Source organism: Malaclemys terrapin, chromosome 5 (genome assembly GCF_027887155.1).
Source record: "Malaclemys terrapin pileata isolate rMalTer1 chromosome 5, rMalTer1.hap1, whole genome shotgun sequence".
In the NCBI taxonomy this organism is placed as follows: Eukaryota; Metazoa; Chordata; order Testudines; family Emydidae; genus Malaclemys; species Malaclemys terrapin.
Window position 1 is genome coordinate 118,956,464 of NC_071509.1, and position 22,242 is coordinate 118,978,705.

The 22,242-nt window shown below is 43.6% G+C and overlaps 1 protein-coding gene across 5 annotated transcripts in view; it reads left to right on the top strand.

The window, feature by feature from the left end:
- Positions 1 to 22,242, top strand: part of ARHGAP24 (Rho GTPase activating protein 24) — a 337,655-nt gene that overhangs the window by 37,906 nt on the left and 277,507 nt on the right. For 4 of the 5 annotated variants that reach the window (XM_054030215.1, XM_054030224.1, XM_054030213.1 and 1 more), the window contains exon 2: positions 21,636 to 21,835. The exons of the other annotated variant lie outside the window; for it this stretch is intronic. In XM_054030215.1, the coding sequence (XP_053886190.1) occupies positions 21,656 to 21,835 (180 nt within the window). In that variant the 5' untranslated portion in view covers positions 21,636 to 21,655. The remainder of the gene's footprint in view (positions 1 to 21,635; positions 21,836 to 22,242) is intronic. 5 annotated transcript variants of the gene reach the window in all.

Consider the following 22,242-nt stretch of genomic DNA (forward strand, 5'->3'; position numbering starts at 1 on the left):
ACGTGGGCTAAAATCAAGTCTGTGCAAGTTGCTCTGTTTCCATAAGTAAGCAGTGCCTGGGAACAGAAAAATTAATTGTTGCAACTAATGTTCTAGCTACCACTTGTTTTATTAGGGCCTGATCCTGCCCAGACCCCTGCTGATATTGTGGTCAGTCAGATGATTCACCTTGAGTAAAGTTGCTTGCATGCCTGAATTTTTGTAGGATTTGGCCATTGGTCTGGAGACAGAGCTGTGTGTGGAAAGGGCAGCTTGAGAGACTAGTGGGAAGAGTGCTAGTTTTTGAGCTAGTTAGCCTTTCAATTTAGTTAGGTTTCAATTATGTTATCTCCTTAATCTAGTGTAGAAGAGTTCATTCCCTGCAGGAGTTTCTTTTATTCGGTACTACTAATTTGGAAAGGCTGTGGTGACCTAAAATGAACCAGAGCCAATCTTGTATGTCTCTCTATAAGGCAGTGAGGACTAGAATGTGTACAGTCAAGGAGTAACTTACTAGCTCACTCTTCGAGAGAGTTATCTGTTGGGTCATTAGCTGGTCAAGGACAAATAAACTGTTGCTATAGTAGATTTATTGCAGAAATGAAAGAGTTTGCCTTTGCATTCACATATGGTTAATTTAGGATTGCAGACGCATGAAGAGGAAGAAAGGTCAAACACCAAGTGCCTAGGAGAACAGACTCTTTTTTTGTTTCATGGACTGTAGATTTTCTGTTCATGACTTCTCCCCATCTTGGCAGTGCTCAGTGAAGTTACTAGCTCTTCTGCAGTGTTGTTTGATCAGGAAGAGTGTAAATATAACCTGTTTCTCATAAAAATGTTATAGACCAAATTTCCACCCTGATGTAACTGCATTGAAATCAGTGGAGTTACACTAAGAATGAACTTGCCCCAGTGTAAACCATTACACAAATGGGTAAGCCACTGCAGAATTTGTAGTCTGTTATCAGGGTAACTCATGGTTTGTTTTCTTTTTGCAGTAGTGGGTTCAATGACATGATTGTTTTAACGTGTGATGCAGTATATACATGATTTTTCATTCCTCTTGAGATACAGAAACTCCCAGTTTTTCCTGATTTTGCCCAATCAGATCCACCAAAAGCAAAGGAAATGATGGAAAGAATTTTTAATGTGTACATGTCTCCTGCAAGTGGGAAATCCAGACAGGGTGAAATTGTACTAAAGCATGAAAGTGCAGATGACTATATACAAAACATGAAATGAAACAGACAGCTTTGCTGTCCAAACAGAGTGAAATGCAAAACATAAGTAAGCAGCACAATTAATAATGTAAGAAGTTAGTAGTAACATGGCATGGAAAATTATTGTAAAATACATAATTTTTGGTTTTGACTATTGCTTTTCCTGAGAGTGATCATGCATTGAAAAGTCACTGGATATTTAATTCACACACACACACACACACACACACACACACATACAATCAAGGTTTCAGAATTAGCTTTTCTTCAGCATTGGAACAAAACTGAGATCTTTCAAAAAATTTTCATGAAAATACACCCACCAATTCCAGAATAGCCAATAGTCCACTGACCAGGGCACTCATCTGTGTTGTTGGATATCCAGGTTCAAGTCCCTGCTTCAAATCCTGCATAGCAAGAACTTGAACCTGGATCTCCCACAACCAGCTCAGTGCCTTAACCATTGCAGCTATGGTTGTCTGTCTGTCTGTCTCTCTCTCTCATAGAGCTATTCCACTATGCAGAAATAATTAAACATCCAATGGGCTAGAAAGGACATGGGAGAGAGAAAGAGGGAGGGGGGAGAGAAAAGAAAAAAAAAAGAAAGAATGACTGTACCTTGGTGCTTAAGTTAGAGCACTCCCCTGGGATGTGGGAGACCCAGGTTCAATCACATGCTCTCAATCAGGGCTATTTGCTATTCCGGTCTCTCACTCTCTGATCAGAAATTCCATTCTGGACTGTCCAAACCAATACACCTCCACAAAAAGCTTCAGTTTGGATGAATCCGCATTTTCCAACAAAAAATGTTTTATTAAAAGTTTCCTGACCAGCTGTATAAATGTAATACCCATGGGTGTTTTCTTTCACTTTTTAAAAATGTGTATATCTGTTTATATCTCTCCATTAGACAGTGTCCAATGAAACAAAGTGAGAGACTAAAGAAATAGAAGGCATAACATTTTAACATATGGTGGGGAGTCACTTCTTCTGCCAGTTTAGTTTTTTCTTCTGCACCCTCAGTTTCATGATTCGTCCTTTAAATAATTTTCAATAATAAAATTTTAAATGTCCCCAGGTCTCTGTAGGACAGACATAAACTTGAGTCTAAAATAAATGGTATGTAAAGAGGAATTGCTGAGAACTATGCTTTCTATAACTTTTTCTCTTATATAGTGATCTGGTAAATATGTGGAAACCTGGTCTCCGTATAGATTTTAAAATGATCTTTTTAACTACCCCCCCGTCTTATATGTCAGCAGATGGTAGTGCTGGGGTAGAGTGAAACAGAAGAGTGTGGGTAGCCCAGTTGTGTGAAGTTAGTGGGGGTTTGCTTAAGGTTAGGGTGACCATATTTTCCCCCCAGCCTGGCCGAGTCCCCCCCCCTCCCCCCGGAGCCAGCTCCAGCCCTCCCTACCTCCCACCCACAGAGCCGGGCTGAGGTCCCCCAGCCTCTCCGCTGCTCCCCTGCACATGGGACCTCCCCAGTTCCTCCCGCGTGCAAGCTGCCCAAGGCCACCCTATCTCCCCAGTGTGTGGGGCTGGCTTGAGCCTTCCTTAATCTCCAGCCCACACAGGACCAACCTGAGGTCCCTCTCCCCACTGGTGCCCGGGGCCAGCCCGAGCCCCACCATTGCCGTCAGCCTGCAACCCCTTTCTCCCCTGCAGTCCCGGTCCAAACCCCCCCGGCTGCCCACCCCTGCATGGTGAAAATGGTGCTTGCAGCCCGCTTCCCCTGCCATGGATCCAGCGGAGCCCCTCTGCCCAGGGAAGCAGAGATCCTCCCGCCGGGTCTGAGCGAGGACCCCCAGGTGCTGGTCAGGCGGCACAGCAGGTGGGGTAGGGCGGGGCCCTGCTGGCCGAGAGCCGGCACACGCTGGGGGCTGTGCTGACGAGCCAGCAGGGGGAGCACTCTGGCCCCATGTGCTGCAGCTTCCTGTCGCCAGCCTTGCACCCCCACCCCCATCATGACCCCTCAGTCCCACTGGTGGCGGGCGGGTGGCGAGCAGGGATCCGGCCAGTAGCAGAACCCATCAGTACTGAAATCAGGGGGGAGGCAGCAAATGCTGGACAATTTTTCTGTATTTAATAAAAAGTCAGGACACCTGGAAGAGGGCTTAAATGTGGGACTGTCCCGTTAAAAACAGGACATCTGGTCACCCTACTTAACGTTGAAGAGCAGGAGCCAGTTCCAGGGGCGAAAGGATTCAAAGGAATTTTGGGTTTTGTCCATTTTGATATGAAATAGAAAGCGGCCAAAATCAGATCTTGGTCAAAACCACTCAGTCACTCAAAATCGGATGCATGAGGTTTTGTAAATGAAAACCATCTACACAGCAAGAGAGAGATTGAGAGCATGGAAGTGCTTTGTTGCAGAGCCATGCTAATTCCTTAGCATCCCCATGCAGGGAACTGAGCTACAATTGGCTAAATAGAGAAAAAGAAAACCCCTGTGTTACAGTAACCAAACTAGTCTGAAATAAGATGTGTGAATGAAGATGACAAATTACTGTCCCCTGGGTGTGCTAAGACTCTGCACTGCAAATCATTAGTTAAATAAAAAGCAGGCTCTGTACTATAAGCAGGGCTACATTAGACATTTCCTCTTGACATTTTGTTCTCATAATTATTTTATGTCATTGATGAGAGCTCAGTCACTCAATGGAGGGGCAATTTGTATTCATAGGTTGCATTCATAGAGCCCTTCCGTCGCAGGGATAGGATGTTGGATGAGCTACACCGATGCAACATGCTGATGTTTGGTATGGTTTCGCATTGGTTGCAGGTTGAGGTCTTGCTGTGCTGCTTTTCTTCAGGAGTCTTTAAATAAGCGGCCCGTAGCAGTTGATGCTTTGTTGTTAGCCAGCCAGCCAGTCAGTACTAGTCTGTTGCAGGACCTACATGTCTGCTGAAGCACCTTGACTCAGGATGGCCCACCTGGGCCTGACATTCCACAAAATAAACAAAACAGTCTTTTGATGACTCAAACAAAAAGGTTCAGTTGGTTAGGCCCTGACGAAGCCACTCGTCTTGTGTTAAGACAGGGGAAGATGCTCTATTTGGTGTCCCAGCTTTACCCTGAATTGGACTTGTAAGAAGCAGTCAGTCCCTATTATCCTATCTGCTGGGCCCTGATTTGACTCCTGGGGGCGTGTGTCTAAATTCAGTGCTCCTGTCCCCCCAAAGACACCCTCCTTGGGTAGAGTGCACCAAAGCGTCAGGTGTGATACACCTTATCATCATACACCTTTTCAACTGGAAATGCAAATGTCTCACCTGTTTTATCCTGAGTAGCTCATCCTGTCCCAAATCCCTTTAAACTAATGGCAGTGACAGGAACAAATATGGTGACATGCTCATCTGCTGCTACATTGCTGATAGAAATAGGGGTGCGGGGCCCGGGGCAGAAGTGACAAATCCATCACTTCCAGGACCAACCCGTCACTTCTGGAACTGACCGCGATGGCCAATTGCACTGGCCCGCAGGACCCCCCAAAGCGTGGGTCGCCCCAATTCACCGTACCCAAGGGATGGCTCTGGCCATGTCAATAGAGTTGGATCCAGATTTGGATTCAAAGCACAGGGTGCTTTGGATCAGTAACTTAGGTTTCAGTTGTTATAAAGAGAGGGTCTAACCACAAAGTTTAGATCCAGATACGAGCTTCCTCAAAGTTCGGGAGTGTTCAGCTGGGCTTTTATCCAGTGGGCTAAAAACATGAAAACTTCTGTTGTTGTACTGAGTACTGCTCCAGACCACATTACAAGCAATAGCTGGAGGGTGTTATGTGGCTCATAGACTGCACTATGCTATGATCACTACTTCCATGCTAAAATGTTAAAGTTGAATAATACAATTGGTTCTCTCTTTCTGAACCCATAATACATGCTAGAAGCTGTTTTGCCATTAGTTGATGTTTGCTGGAATCAAAGCTGGCCTTAGGAAGCACGGGATATCTTGTAAAAAGGACTAGTGCTCCTCTTGTTTTTGAATCACCAACTTAGAAGGTGACAGAGTACTTGATTTCACCTAAATTTCATGCAAAGAGAGGGAGAAAAGTCAAGTGTTGGTGCTAGACTTTCCTATTGCAAGTATAAGACAATATATGGATCACCTTCATTGCTACAGTATTCTTGATCTCCATTCCTTCCTCCCACCCTCCGTAAAAATGAGCACAATACCAATTTAAATGATTTTCTGGTGAGTACTGTGGATCCACCAGCCAGGGTCTTGGTGCTCTGTACATTTCAAGCTCTAAGGAGTTTGCTTTATATTGTTCAAGAAAACATATGTGAGCACAGAGGGTATATATGAATTTATAGGCAAGAATATAGTTCACAGTACCAGAGCCTTGAGATCTTGGTACCAAAGGGCCTGATGCAGAGTCATTGGGTCTCAGATCAACAAGAAACTAGTGTGACCTCCCTTTTCTTTCATGATTCTAAGAGTGATACTTATCCAGTCAAGGAACATAAATAATACCACGTGAACTGCATCCAATCAAAACTAACCTTCATATTTATGATTGCATATATTGAATACTCCCAATGAACTGTTGACAAACGCTTTACAGACAATTTCAGAAAATATGAGATGAATAATTTTCCTTGGTGAATTAATTTTGAGGAACTGTAAGCTGTTGGCTGACAACTTGTGGGTGGAAAAATAGGTAAAATTAATGAAATATGTTATTTACTGTAAAGTATTTGTGCAGTGCTAATTAATGACATTGAGGAAGACAGAATTTGGAAGATTGATAGATCTGACTCTTCTGTTTGTATAATTGTAACCATGTTTGGTCTTTCAAGATTGGGCTAAGGAATTGACTATGGGCAACATTTTCAAAAGTGCGTATGCGATTTAGGAGCCTAAAGCCCAGATTTAGGTATTTAAGTATTGCTTCACTCATTGTTGCAAAGCGTAAGTGACTTAGGCAGTTGTACAGCTGTGTGAATAACTGACTTTTGATTCACTGGCCATTAAGGAAGAATTTGTTTGTATGTTTGTTTGTGTTGAACTAAATAAAACAAGTGAAAAAGTTTGGCAACTTGAAATAATTCATTTTGTGTTGAACAAACGTTCATCCAAAATGTTTGTTTTATAAATCTAACCCTTTAAAAATTCATGAAACAAGACTGGTAGAGGGAGGAGCAGGTGTTGGTATTGGTGATGCCTTTCTTATAACCTTTAGCCCAGTAGTTAGGACAGTCAGTTAGGATATGGGAAACCCAGTTTTCATTTTCCATTCTGCCTGATGTGGAGAAGGAATTCAAACTTGGGTCTTCCTCACTTCAGGAGAGTGCCTTAGCCACTGGGTTCTGGGACATTCTGGTGTGGGTCTCTCTCAAACTCTCCTGTTTAAAGCTGTTCCACTTTGCATAAATAAAGTCATTGGTGCAAGGAGCTTGGGCCTCTTACACCCTGAGTGAGTGCCCCAACTCCCCTGGGCTGTAAATAGAAGTCTAAATCCTGTTGACTTTCAATGAGATGAATGTTCCTAAGTAGAGCTGAGTGAAATTTTTCAGGTGAGTAGTCTGTCTGCTGAAAAATACTGTTCTGGTCAATCTGAAACTATTCATGAATTTGACACACATTTGCTGAATATTTTCAGCCCATTTTTTCTGGGGCTTTGGTATCATTCACAAAAAAATTGGAGGAGAAGATACTGGTGGTAGTGGTAGCAATGCTGCTGTTATCATTCATAGTGGTAATTCATTGTCATTCATAATTACAAGAAATAGTCAATGGTTGAGAGAAAGAGAGGGAGAGAGAGAGTGAAAATGAGAGTGATTCTAAGTGCCTATATCACTTTTGAAAATGACTCGAGCCTTGCTATGCGGAGCAGAACAATGTCTGAATACCCTTACAAATCTGGGCCTAAGTACTATTTTCGAAATTGACCTAGGCTTCTAAGTCATGTAGGCACTAATGCTATAGCTACATATGTTCTTCTATAGTAAAGCTTGTCTTTCTCTCTTGGTCCTAAAACCTGTCTTTCTATTTTGGTCTAAGAATCTTTTCAAATGCGTATATACATAAATAATATTCAGACAGAGTTTTGTCTAATATTGGGCAATGTCTGTACCCCACAATTAAGAGGCATTCCCAAATAATACCTGCCTGGCAAAAGACTTTGGTACAGGCACAAAGTATTGATCTTAGTCTCGTAAGAGAGAACTGTATGAGCAAGTACAGTTCCTAAATATTTATGGAGGTGTGTAGGAGGCAAGCATAAGGGTGTAGATGCTGGCATGGGGCAAAAAGAAGGGCAGGAAAGAGGTATATAATAATAGCATTTGTATACAGTTTTCACAGCTAGAAATGGCTGTGCAAACATGAACAAATGTAACATAAAATAGTGGAATTTTATTACTTTACATGTGACAGCTAGGATGACATAACAGATATTCCTTCCTTCTCTCAGATATGTAAAGGAAACCTTTGTGGCTTTTAACAAAGTGAAATGTTAATTCCATGAATAGAAATTCATTTTTTCCTGGACCGAGGACTGAAACACCAGCTACAAAGTAATGGCACTGATTAGCTGGCTTCCTCAGCGGAAAGACAGACCTCTCGTCTTTTAAAAACATTGACTACACTGTCTCCAAAATACTAACTTGGAAATCTCGGTGTCAATGTGGCTAGTATTTTATACAATTGAGGCAGTGACAACTTCCATACAACATTTCTAAACAGAATAAAAAATGGTTATAGACACTGGTGTATTTTAGGCCCAGAACCTGCAAGTGGTTGAGCAGATGTTGGATGCCTTCAGCTCCCATCATTGAGCTTAATAGGAATCGAGGGTACTCAGCAAGAAGTACTCAGTACTAGAGAGGATTGAGCCTTTAATTACAGGCTATTTTTTTCCCTAGTGTAATAGCACCAAGAGACTCCACAAGAGGGTTTAATGCCCCATGCCTTTATATATGTCTTTATACACGTTATTACAATTTGTGCTGCTGTAGTTCCTAAGAGCAGAGCCATGCTCCCGCTCACATACTCCATTGTATATGTATACAATTTTGATTGGATTTGGAATACATATTTTAAGCCACATGAATTTTTATTATAGGTGGACAGCTATTGAAATACTACAGTAATTTGGGACTCTGTGGTGTCACTCCCCAAATCCTGTTCTCAGAAGTACTGTGATACTTCTGACACATTCAAAACAGCATGATGCACTGCTTCAGAGGTACTGTGGACTAGATAGTTGAATACCCAATTTTGCTGATACTTCAACTTTTTTAACTGAGAAGGGATCATCTTAGTTCTGTGATCAAAGTAGAGGAAATGAATCAACATTAAACATAGCATTAAATATGTCAAAAATATATACACTGACTTTCTTTATTTAAAAAGATTTGAGCTGTAAACTTAATGTTTACAATGTTTTCCTTTGGACAAGAGTAATGTGCCGTTGCTTTTGCTGTTACTTGGCTCTTACGTTATAGGTATATACACAAACACTGTAAAATAACAGTTTCAGTAGAGATGAGTTGAACTAAAACATTCACCAGTAGGTCCTCCTGCCCCAAACACCCACACATAAGTAGATACACCAGTTTTCTTCTATATCCACACCACTACAGGTCTGACCTCTGTAATGTATATCACTGCATTGGCCAATTAGTATTTTCAGCGGTACCATGTCATTTCTAGACTTGGTTCTTTGCTGAGGGCAGTATTTGCTGTAAGAATGAGATAAATTTGACATGTAATGTAGGTAGCAAACAATCCCATCTCCTTCCCTCCTCCACCCCAATAGCCACAAGCCTCACTCTTTCCAGAGCTTGTTTGCTCCTTCATTTTGAACAGTCCTGTTTCCCCCCTGCAGTGTTTGTACTGGATTCGTCTCTCTTTTTAAATAAAGGCCATTCCGTCTTTACCCATCCTTCAGGGGCTCAGTTCAATAGCAGTTCCAATTAGATTTGTCAAGGGGCCACTTACTTTCAGCAGGGTTTTGTTTCTTCTCAGCTGTTGTCAAACTAAAATTTCTTTTGCTGTCTCTGGGTATATTTTTTAGCCATTATAATTTGTAACACACCACCCCATTGGGAAATTTTACACAAAGTGTGGAAAGCCTGATTGTGACCCTGAACTGCTGTACAAAAGATGAAGGAAGAATGCCTGTTGTCTTCATTTTCTGAGAGAGCAGACTGTCCAGTTACGTTCTCAGCAGTGCATTATTCAAGAGACCTGGTGACATCCATGCTCAGATGAACTTTGCTATCACACTTTGATAAGGAAGAATTACACCAAAATTATTTCTATATTTACAGCAATGATCTTCTGAGATTGTGCCTGCCTGCTCTAATCCATTCATGTGTTAATGAAGTCAGCAAACATTAAAAGTGTTCACAATACAGCAAGTCATATCAAATTGTCCTTCCGGGGGAGGGGAATTGCGACTCTTTCTCCATATACTGTATGACACTCGATAAACAAGATCAGAGACTTTGCAGTCTCTTCAGACCTTCTGAAGCAGTGTATCCTAATGGTAAGGGTAGGGATCTGGGAATCAAGGCATCTAGTTTTTTTTCCTGATGCTGCCTCTGACTTGCTCTGTGCTTCAGTTCACCAGACTTTGCAGCTATTCTGAATTCCCCCCACTGTCCATCCCATGTGAGACTGAAATATTTTTCTGCATGTCATTTGGCCCTCCAGTTACTAGGGCCTATCATTCTGGCAGCTTTGTATGCGGCTGAAGCTGCTTCTGCAGGCGCTCCCTGCCAGTTTCCTGCTTTATGTATTTTTGTGCAGCATAGCAGGTTATATCGAGCAAATAATTTGAGCGAAGCCTAGAGAGCAGCAGGAAGATGAAGTAGCCATCAGTTCCCACTGCCTCAATTGCCCCTCCCTGCCCCTCTAAACTCAGAAGAAATATTTGCCCTATCCCACAGTTAAATATTATGTAATGAGGGAGGTGGGTAAAAAACATGAGAGAGGATGGGAGTGGGAGACGGATGCCCCCATCCAACAAATAATATGCAAAAGCAGACCATGAGCAGTTGTTCCCCTGTAAATTCCTCTTCAAGATCCAGAAAATCCTCCTTTGTGGTGGGACATTTTGTAGTCAAAATTGACTCAGGGAATGCATGTCACATGCTCTACACATCATACTTGTAAAGAGTTATATAGGTAAGTTTAGCAATTTTGCTAGTTATCTACAAACAGAGCCCCTCTTGACTTATACCAGTGCAGTGGAGCTAGCAAGTGACAGCGAGACCTGTGGATGTGTGCTTTCTAGCGGTCAGAAAACTCTCTGTAACCGATTAGGCACATTTAGTCCCAGCCACCTGGTTTTAGGCCCTACTATGGTCACAGTGCTGAAAAACAAAGACTGGTCTCTTACAACATTTGTCTTTTGAATTTAAGAAAGCAAGACCTAGTGGCAAGGACAGCACAAGTTAACCTACATCCTCATAATTATCAGGGCAAATCCTTGCACACTGAGGGCCACTTGGCTCGATCTCTAGCTTGGCCTGGTTGGATGTTCAGTCTATCATTGGCAGTCTTACCATACCACCGAAACTTTTGGCAGCCATGAGATTGCTGACCGTCTAGTGGTGTTTCTTGGTGTAAACACTTGTAATTCACTTGTTTTCCATCTTAATAATATGTCTGTATCAAGAAAGCCCCCAAAGCAAAACCATTGCTGAAGGCAATTGGTCAGATCAGTTATGAATATCCTCACTGTTGATTTTTGCCAAGTCACTTAATGAGGAGAAGCTGACGAAGACAATGAGAATCAAAAATATCAATCCATTGCTTTTCAGCCTTCCTCAGTGCCTATGTTTCGCAGCTGTACGGTAGAGTTGGTGTAACCATAGTTCTACAGATCAATAGCTTCATAGTAAGCTTCATCACGATGTCCCTGCAAAGCTTGCTTGAAGGGCCTCTAGCATTGTCTATGATTTTTCCCAAGTATTTGACAGTTGCCACTTGTTCAGTATCCTGTCCAGACAGGTTAACACTGAGCTGGCTGTAATTTAAAGATGAATGGTAATGGACAATGAATTAATTTTCTCTGGAATAATAACCAGACCAATGTATGCTGCTTATTGCCTAACCAGATTGGTCATCACCTGCAGCAATTCACCAAACTGAACCAACAAGACAATGTTATTGGCATATATTGGGCCATCCTGGCATGCTGTGTGTTGGTGACAAATATAAAATTGGTGTCTGGAACATCTGAAAGTTAACCTACAATTGTCTGAAATGTACATCCTCCAGCATGACCACTGCTGGGTGTGTAGGCTTAACGTAGCAGATGCTTATAATAAGCAGATTCTTATTGACAGAACAAGAAGCAATGGTTTCAAGTTGCAGTGCGGGAGGTCTAGGTTGGATATTAGGGAACACTGTTTCACTAGAAAGGTGGCGAAGCACTGGAATTGGTTACCTAGGGAGGTGGTGGAATCTGCATCCTTAGAGGTTTTTAAGGCCTGGCTTGACAAAGCCCTGCCTGGGATGATTTAGTTGGTGTTGGTCCTGCTTTGAAGAGGAGATTGGACTAGATGACCTCCTGAGGTCTCTTCCAACTCTAATCTTCTATGATTCTATGCTTATGAATATAAGGGAGTTCTAGAAATAGAGGATCCAAGTTATTCTAGTATGTACTCTTTGTGGCCAAACTGTGCCTTCACTTTCAAAGATGGTTCCCTTGCAATGGAACCAATGAAAGATTGATGTGCAAGGGCAAGATTTGGGAGGTGCAGGGGATCTGCATCCACTGAATGTCTTGGAACTCAATTCCTTTGGTGTCCTCCAGAACACCACCATACAAGGGGCAGGGGCAGGTGGAGAGAGAAGTGCTGATGCTTATGTGGATTCTCCTAGCCTCCCACCTATAGAAGTGACATACTGAAGGGTCGTAGCTGATACTGAAATCTTATACTTCAAGTGCAACCACAGAGCATCCAGCACATCTCCTCATTTTTAAATCCACAAAGTTAGTCTGGTGCTGGGCTGAAGATAGCAGTGTGAAGGTTTTTATGGAAATATGTATTTTATATCTTGCATACACCTTGGCTGTATTGACTATTGACATATGAATGCCTACCACTTATTGTAGTGACACAACCAGCTCTGACAGTGCACCATCAGATTAATTACGCAGCTAGTACCTAGCAATTACAATTAGGGCAGGTTTGTGAGTGTGTGAATCTCAATCACTCTGTTACAAGACTCATGCTATATGGCTGCATAGCCAACAAGTCACAATTACAGAAGTTGAGGAACATCTGTGTGAGATGGTTCTGGCACAGGCTGAATACAGATCATGTAGTAAGTGTTATATCTGAGCAAGAGCTTAATGGGTTGGATAAGGTATTTGATCCTGTCTTTGGAGCTGATTCCCAAAGCCCATTGAAATCAATTGGAGTCATTCCATTGATATTAATGGGCTTTGGATTGTGCCCTTTAAGAATAACTGAGGGTACAATTTCTACATCTGTCCTTTATAAAAAGAAATTTAAGAGGTGGAAGTGAAGTCCCTTTAAGCAAAATATTTTCAGACCCCTCCTTTTATAGGGCAAAAATAGGTGAGGGGAGCTGCCTGTGGCACAAAAGAGTTCTCAAATAACTCAGAACAAGTATTAGCTAAATGTTTATTTCCCCCACCCAAGGTTCTCTCTGTGTGTGGCTTCAAGCAAAGAGCCAGTCTTACTTGTTAACGTAGCTCATTAGGCTTTTGATCATAGGTGCTGAATAAATAAACTAAATGGAATGGGTATTCCAGTGACTTTTGATAGTGTGGCAAGGCCATTGGCAAAATGCATTGTGGATACTGAGTAAGAAGAATACACGGGTATTTTAATTAGTGCCCCCATAGTTAAGCAGATAGAATAACAAGTTATCCATTCAGATATTGAATGGGGATAGCACAATATTTTCTAGCTTTTCTAAATAAAAGGAAGAATCCAATTTGCCAAGAAGAGATCTCAGTACCAGTGAGAATCCAGCATAACCTTAGACTTTGGGATTGCTAGTCCCGTGGTGCGTTTAAAAATAATAATAAAAGGAACACGACTCACTTGAAGAAGGTGAGTTACATGGGAGTTTGAGATCATTTGGGATGAAAGTTGCATTTAATTTTTACATTGCTCCTTTTCATCACAAAGCTCTTTATAAATGTTACACATCTACACAGAAGAATCAATTTGTCCACCAGTGAAATGAAACCACTTTTGGAGTGGAGCCATAGCATCTGCTCAGTGGTGCGCAATGGTTTAGGATAGGAAGTGAAGAAGAATTTAGGACCAGATAGTCAGTTACAGCTAAGGCAAGCACAGCACCGATCAGGAAGAGAATCCAAAGGGCGGTTCCTTGGATCCTGAGCCCATTCTATGCCGGGCTGGTCTCTGGCTGTCAAAAGCCTGATATGTCAGTTGAGGACCAGCAAGGATGTAGAATCTCGTACTGTATCTAACTGAAAAGGCAGGAAGTGTTTTAAGTACTTGGAATGTAATTACTAAAACTGTGAAAAATTTCAGCTAGAATCTCGAACAGACCTGAAACCAGCTGTTTCTAGACAAAACCTGTCAATGTTGGCTCAGGCCCACGAAAATGCGATGGATCAGGACTTGACACTGTTTGGCCCATCCTCTCTCCAGGCATTTTGTGGCTACTAAGTGCTACATTTTATGAGAAATGCCTGTTTAATATACAGATAATTGGTAGGGGGAGAGCGAATGTTTCTCCACTGTAACTGTCAGGTGGAAACAGTAACACTCCCCCAACCCTCCCAAGAAGAAAATGAAGGGAACAGTGATGTTGCTTCTAAAGACCCTAGGAAGAGGGCTGCATGCTCCATTAGGCAGGGGAAAAGGGAATGAAGTATGACCAGCAGTGGTAGGTAGAGATTGGGTCTGTGACCTCAAGAAAGAGGGCAGCTGGTGGATGTGTGAGAGCATTTCTTAGTTGTATATTCTTTACAACCCATATCTCCAGGCAAACCCAAGAGGGTTCACTAATAGACAGCCCCAGTGAATGGAGTGTACAAGATTTGTTCAGATCTAGTAATTACCTAAATTGGAACTTGGCCAGGACAAATGGGCAGATTCTTTCAGAAAATACAAGTTTTATGTTTCATTCAGAAGATGGGTTATTACTCTTATTTTGTTTATTTAGAAAATGCCATGGCTTTCTGCCTCATGTCTCACAATGGCAAGACACAGTTGGTTATCTTGAGATAATCCCATACTTGGTCATGTGTTGTTTATGTACTCTTTGCACCTCTCTGCTGTCTGTGTCAATGCCAACACCTGATATTCCTGCAATTTATTTTTATGATGGTGCTGAAGCAGCTGTGAAAACAACTAGCATGAGTAAGCCAACTGTTGGATTTCTGATTCAAAGTCTGGATTGTAGTTTTCAGGTTTGGAAAGTAAAGGAGAAATGTAGAACAATAAAAACCTTTATAAATGTGGTCTCATGGGATTGCATGTAATGGTCCAATTACCAAAAACAAGTCAGCTGACTCGCATTTCTACTAATTTCATACAAGAAAGTGGTTTGAAGAGTAAGGGAATGGGGGGGTCGAGAAACTAATTTTGAATTACACTCTTTCAGGGATATAGCAGTCAATATTTTTTTAAACAAAAAGAATATATCATACCAATGAATATTTTACCTAAAAGGATGTTCTCTCTTTTTTAAAAGAACATTGTTTACTCCCAAGCACCTCATTTACTTTAGTATTATGTGAATAATTTAATGTATACATGATATCTGGCAAAAACACAGAGATCAATAAACATTCTTCGTGGCTAGCTAACTGAAATCCATATACCTGCTACACGTACATTGGTGTCAGTGCCAACCTAATGGATCTCTTTGGAAAACAAACCAAAAAGAGACGAGAAGAAGAAAGAATGTTTTTGATCCAAGAGTTCAATCGTTCTTGATACTTGTGTTTGGATTCTTGATTTCAGTGCTTAGTACAATAGGACCCTGATCCCCTAGAAACTGCTGTAATACAAATAATTATTACATTTAAACACTTTCTCAGTCTTTTTCACAGGCTGACGCGAAAGCTAGAGTTGTAAGGTTAATTTAAGTTGGAAACCATAATTTTCTATACCTGTGTGATGATCAGTAACTCAAAGCTCAAATGCACAATTTTATGTTTCTCAGTTTTAGATTGCAGTAGCCTACCTACAATTAAAATACCTTCCCATTAAAGATTAGCTAAATAATTTCCTGAGGATTTAAGTTAGTAAACTGTTCCTTTACAAACACTTTAGCCTGATAAACCATAGTTGCATGTAAGTGATTCCAGCTAAGGCTGAAAAAATAGAAATTATGAACATGATATGTTTCCTATGCCTAGAGGGTAATTTCATTTTCATTCTGATAATTGTATCTCAGTTTCATAATCACTCCTAATATACTCATTTAAGTTACACCAGACCTGGAAGCGTAACATGCTGTTTTAAAAACCATGGCAGAAAATTAGCTAAAAGCTGAGGTGCTCAAAGAATACTGTTGTATTTCTGGAAGCTGTAGAGAAGGAGAAAGAGAGACAGACAGACAGACACAGCGGGAGCGGATGGACATACAACTCTCCGCTGTGCTAGCTTAATTGTTCTGGCTGCAAAACTGAAACTAGCAGGAAAGTGAGGCTTTGAGGGTGTGCGAGTGGGGGAGGAGAAAGCACAGAGCCCCCTGAACATTTAAAGGACAGGCACCACATTCCTTCACCCTACTTTAAAAACTTTCCAAACACTCAAACATTATTGTTTATGTGGCTAACATGAAACACTCTATAACGTAACTAAAAGTTGCCGGTGGACTACATCAGACTTTTACATTGCAAGGGATTATTCTGCCCTGGAATAACAACCCACTAACTAAACAACTTGTAAGTTCAGGTGCACAACTGGTTTTCGCACTCTCTTGGGATAACGTGGTGATAGGGTTGCCAACTCTGGGCATGTCTACACTTACCTCCGGAGCAATCGATCCACTGGGTGAAGACATGATAAATCGACTGCTGAGCGCTCTCCCGTTGACCCCAGTACTCCACCAGAGCGAGAAGCATAGCCGGAGTCAACGGGAGAGCGGCAGCAGTCAACCTACCACAGTAAGTAGCTCTAGTACGTCAACTTCAGCTATGCTATTTTTGTAGCTGAAGTTGCATAACTTAGACCGACATAGCTCGCCCCTCCTCTCTCTCCCAGTGTAGACCAGGCCTCTGACTGAAGCTATTCTCAGAGATTTTTTCCCCCCACAACATGACATAATGTCATTTTCTTAAAATCTCCTATTAAAATCTCCTGGATTGCTTTCAGTAGTCACCGGGAGATCGATGCCAATTCTGGGAGACTCCAGGCCAATTCTGGGGGGTTGGCAACCCTACACGGTGATAGTGGTGTGGCAGTGTCCTGAACAACAGGAATAGTCAGTGAAAAGGAATCAGCAGGATCTGCTACCAAAGATTCTTCCACCAAGTTGTCGAAATTAGGAACTGTAAGGGAAGGAGATTTGATTGGAGGAACAGAAAGTCCTACTTGAACATCTCTGGACCAGGGCCACCCCAAGCAAAAAAAATAGCGCCGCCCTCCATAGCGCCGCCATAACACACACCCTCAGCACCACACTCCCCCCCCCCCCCGAGCGCTGCGCCGCCGAACATCCCCGCCGAACACCCCCAGACCCCCACGGAGCGCAGCGCCACTGAACCCCCAACCCCCCCATGGAGCGCCGCCGAACACCCTCCCCTCCCCCCGCAGAGCGCTGCGCCGGCGAACCCCCCTGCTGAGCCCCCAGCCCTCTGCGGAGTGCCACGCAGCTGAACACTCTGCCCCCCCCGTGGAGCGCCGCCAATCCCCCCGCCGCCGAGTGCTGCACCACGCTGCCGAACCCCCCCCCCGCCAAGCGGCCAAACCCCTCCGCCGCCACACACACCTCCTGCCACGTGGCCAAACACCCCCACCGCCAAACCGCGCTGCCGAACCTACCCGCCGAGCGCTGCGCTGCCGAACCCTACCGCCGCCACACACACCTCCCGCCGAGCGCTGCATCGCCAAACACCCCCACCGCCAAGCCCTGCTGCCGAACCCACCCGCCAAGTGCCACACTGCCGAACCCCCCCCCTCCGCCACACACACCTCCCGCCGAGCGCCACGCTGCCGAACCCTCCCCTCCACACACACTTCCCGCCGAGCCGCCAAACACCCCCACTGCCGAGCCAAGCTACCAAACCCCCCCCCGCCGCCACACACACCTCCTGCCGAGCGCTGTGCCGCCAAACACCCCCACCACTGAGCCCCGCTGCCGAACCTGCCTGCCAAGTGCCGCACTGCCGAACCCCCCCCGCCGCCACACACACTTCCCGCCGAGCCACCAAACACCCCCACCACCGATCCGCGCTACCAAACCCCCCCGCTGCCCCACACACCGAGCGCCGCACCGCCAAACACCCCCACCGCCGAGCCGCACCACCGAACACATACTTCCCCCCCCCCAACGGAGTGCCCCGCCGCACCGCCACACCCCCCCGTGGAGTGCCGTTGCCGAATCCCCCCCCCCAGTGCTCCCAGCCGCCCCCAGCGCCGCCCGACCAAATCCCTGCCCCCCCCCAAACCCTGAGCACCCCCCGCCACCTCCAAGATTGGCCGCCGCCTTACTAGGTGCCGCCCCAAGCACGTGCTTGGTCAGCTGGTGCCTGGAGCTGGCCCTGTCCTAGACTCCTGGACTAGTCGAGGCTGCAACTGTTCCCTATGTTTCCATAAAATACCACTGGATAGTTTTAGTAGGAACAAAAGTCCTGTGCATTTTACAAGTCTCCAGGTACCCATTTCACTCTGCAACTGTAGTTGCGAGTCCATACTAAGTCTCTGACTTGAAAAGAATGACGACAAATCTCATTTTATTGATCAGTTTACATAGCGTGGGATTTAGCTACATGTGAGGTAATATCAGTAGCAGATCCCAACTGGTACACAAAGATTACTTCAAGAAAAGAGTTGCAGGTGGCTTCTGGGTGGTAGCATGTGATATGTTCCTGTAGACAAGCAAGAAATTGTCTAGTTCTTGCTGATGACTCAGAGTAGACTTGTTGGCTGTTAAGGCATGCTGAAGTGTTCGTACAAAGTGTTCAGCCAGTCTGTTTGTAACAGGATGGCATGCGCTGAGCCTATATGCTGAACTTCATTTGACGCTAGGAATCTCCAAAATTAATCAGAACAGAATTGAGGTCCATTGTCACTCTCAATCTGTAGTAGTAAACTAAACTGGCTAAAGAAGATACAAATCCCAATGGTCTTAATAATAGAAGAAACCATTTCAAAAACCTCTGGCCATTTTGAATGGGCCTTGACTATGACCTAAAACATAACCTTCTAGAGGTCTAGCAAAATCCACATGAATATGTGTCCAGGGAGTCTGAGGCCATGACCAAGGGGAGAACAGAGAGTTCCCTGAACATTTAAAGGGACTGGTGTAAACAGATGTAGTTTAAGGTGGATCTTGAAAGTTTTCTTTTCTATTCAATTCCTATTGTCACAAAAGTTTATATCAAACCCCAGCTTTAATGGTTAAAAACTCCAAGCCTGGAACTAAAACACACACTGGGGCTCTCAGGGTCTGGTTTGTCATTGCCTTTCATCTTACGTAGTTTACATCTGTGCAAAGTGCAGGAAAAATGCGATCAGATCATAATTAGTAATGTTTTACATGTATTTTGCACTCATGTAAATGAATGCACAAGGAACAAGGTAGTAGAAAATCAGGTCCTTAATTTTTCTAGAGGTGGTGAGATCCCCCAGGTGCAGCTCAAGAGCTAAATGAAGCTATTCCTTTACATACAAGCCTGCAGAGATTCAACTCTGTTTACAAAATCCTGAAAATGCCATCTTCCTCTGCGTAAACTAAGGGCTTCAGCATTAAGGGCCACTCGCTAGCCTCAGTGAAAGGTGACGCAAGTGGGTAAATCTTGTCACAAAACTTGTCTGCTAGTGTGGTCTGAGAGTTTATACTCTGGTTCATTCTCAAAACCCTAGGCACACACAAATCTTTGTCTACCACACTAATGGCCAGGCATACTCCTGTGTTTTGTGGTAACTCATTAGAGCAGCTGGGGATATTTCTCAAGGAGGCTAAGTTTGTGATATCACTCCATACAAATGTTCTAGAAAATCCTACAGAGGGTCCTGTGGCACCTTTGAGACTAACAGAAGTACTGGGAGCATAAGCTTTCGTGGGTAAGAACCTCACTTCTTCAGATGCAAGTACTTGAGGTTCTTACCCACGAAAGCTTATGCTTCCAGTACTTCTGTTAGTCTCAAAGGTGCCACAGGACCCTCTGTTGCTTTTTACAGATTCAGACTAACACGGCTACCCCTCTGATACTAGAAAATCCTGTTTGATCTGAACTGTGGAAGGAGAGCATGTGAGGTTTCATTAAAATAATATGTAGAGCTTGGCTAAATGGTAATTTAAGCCCTGGTCCTGAAATCTGATCTTTGCAAACAGCTCTCTGAAACCTCTGCTGAGCCCTGTTAACTTTAATGCAACACAATGCATATATTAAGGGTTTATCCACATAGATCTCATTGCAGGATCAGGGCCTATGGAGGGATGTGCCAATAGGCTACAAATATTGGAAGCAATTGGTGTAACCACAAAGAAGGAAGGGAAATTGTTGAAGTTGGTCCAAAGGAGGAGAATTAGGACTAATGGGAAGGAAATGAACCAGTGAAATGTTAGGAATTTCCCCCTGATTTTTTACCCTAACTGAGGAGTCTATTATTTTATGGAATAGATTTCTGGTAGTTATATTATGCCATAGTTTAGTATGCAGTGGTGTAATACAGTTCTCCCCCAAGGGAAGTTGGGAATGACAAAGCACTCATAAGTACAATGTAGAGAACAAGCCTCCTTTGGCAAGAGGTTAGACTCGCTGAACTAACCCATGGTTTTATTCTCTGACTTCTTATTTATTTGATGATCCATTTCTTAACTTCCTAAAAAGCAAAACAGGTGCCTTTGTGATGACCGACCAGTCCTTGTCCTAGTCATGGCACCGTAAGTTACCATATTAGTTAAGGCAGTGGTTCCCAACCTTTCCCGTGGGGCGGGCGCCGGATGACTAGCTGCCGAGGACCGTGACCGTCGGACAAGCAGCCGCCGAAATGCCACCGTGAAGCGGCAACGTCAAGAGGCGTCACTGCTGGCATTTCGGCAGTAGCGCTTCTTGACGTTGCCACTTCTTGGCGACATTTTGGTGTCTGCTTGTCCGGCGGCCAGTAGGCGGGCGCACGTGGATGCCCTGGCAGGCACCATGGCACCCGCGGGCACCGTGTTGGGCACCCCTGAGTTAAGGGTTTGTCCTTTTATATATGGGGCTGTATGGGGTTTGATCTCATTTTAGGCTGTTTCAGTACATGTGGTTTTGCTTCCTTAAGTTTCACTTGATAATTTGGGTGTATTTGAACCCAGAACATTGAAGGTTGGAAAAAATAAGCTTCACGAGTTTGTTCAGATCCATGCATTGCATCTGGGTTAATGAGGAATTATTTGACCTTGAAAACTTATCACATAAACATATATTATGCAAATGCAAAATCAGTCTAGAAGATTCATGCCTATCCAGACACCAGAAAGTATGGCCTTAAGTTTTGACAAGTATGTTGCAGGCTTTGAAAGAGTTTTACATGAAAATTTTCTAGGTTCATGTCCATGTTCAAGCCCCAGAGTAACCAAGTTTCTCATGGCTTAAGGTTTAACTGCAAAAGTTCTGCACTAATTGCAACATTTGATCACCGCCCTCCTCCCCACACCCACTCTCTCCCTCTCCTCCTTCCTTCCAGTAGGGGAGCTATTACATTATGTGATATACCTAGTAACAATTCTATTTTCTGTGTTCTACACCTTTACCTGTAAGAAGGCTGTGATGGAATAGAGGACCTTATAGCATGAGACACGCTCATCTTTCTCTGTCATGGAGCCTTTATGTTGGTTCTTTCTTTGTTGTTTCCCTTTAAACTAAAATAAGGGTTTGTCAACACAGGGAATTATTCTGGAAAAGCTATTGTGCTTTAAACTCACATTTCCCTTAATACAAATGAACTGTTAAGTGTGAATAAGTCCTAAATCATCTAGACTGAATGGGCATGTTTTGCTCGCTGTGCAGGAAATGTAGATCACGTTGTACCTGAAAAGTGGTTTTCTTTCCCTCCCTGCTTATTTGCTGTTTAACATGGATCTTACTTTTCATGAAACTTTGGAAACTGGATTATGACTGGCACTGGCATGAAAATAAACAGGTGGATAGTAAAAGCTCTTGTAGGGCATTTTTGTTGTAAGGGCTTATTTGTTTTCTAGCTATGTTGAAAATTGGCAGGCTGCTACTTTTTTGCCCCCCCTTAAAAAGAGAATAACGTGGTTTCTTTTTCTTTTCTTTTCCCCCTTTGTTGTCTAAACAGGAGAGTCCATCGGCCTCATTATGGATGAGAACAATGGCTCTGCAGAGAGTCCCCAGCTAAGCCAAGGACGGCACAATGCCATTAAGTGTGGGTGGCTGCGGAAGCAAGGAGGCTTTGTCAAGACTTGGCACACACGCTGGTTTGTTCTCAAGGGGGACCAGCTTTATTATTTCAAAGATGAAGATGAAACCAAACCCTTGGTAAGCGGGGGGTGGGTGGGAGCAGGAGGGTGGGAGGTGAAATAGGGAACTGAAAGAATAGTGGCAGAATTTGGTCCAGCTGGAAGAAACAGGCACCCCAATCTGTAAAGGAAAACAGGGCTGGCTTAGGCACTTGGCAAATAATACGGTACTTGTCTAATTTAAATAAATATATGGCTTCCCTCAGATGCTTGGGTCCCAGAGGGTTTGTCTGCGCTGCAGTAAAATACCACGGCTGGCCTGTGTCAGCTGACTCGGGCTTGCAGGGCTCAGGCTGCAGGACTGTAAAATGACAGTATAGATCTTCTGGGAACCAAGGTCCCAGAGCCCAGGCTCTGGCCCAAGTTTGAATGTCTACACTGCAATTTTATCGCCCCACCACCCGAGCCCTGCGAGCCCGAGACAGC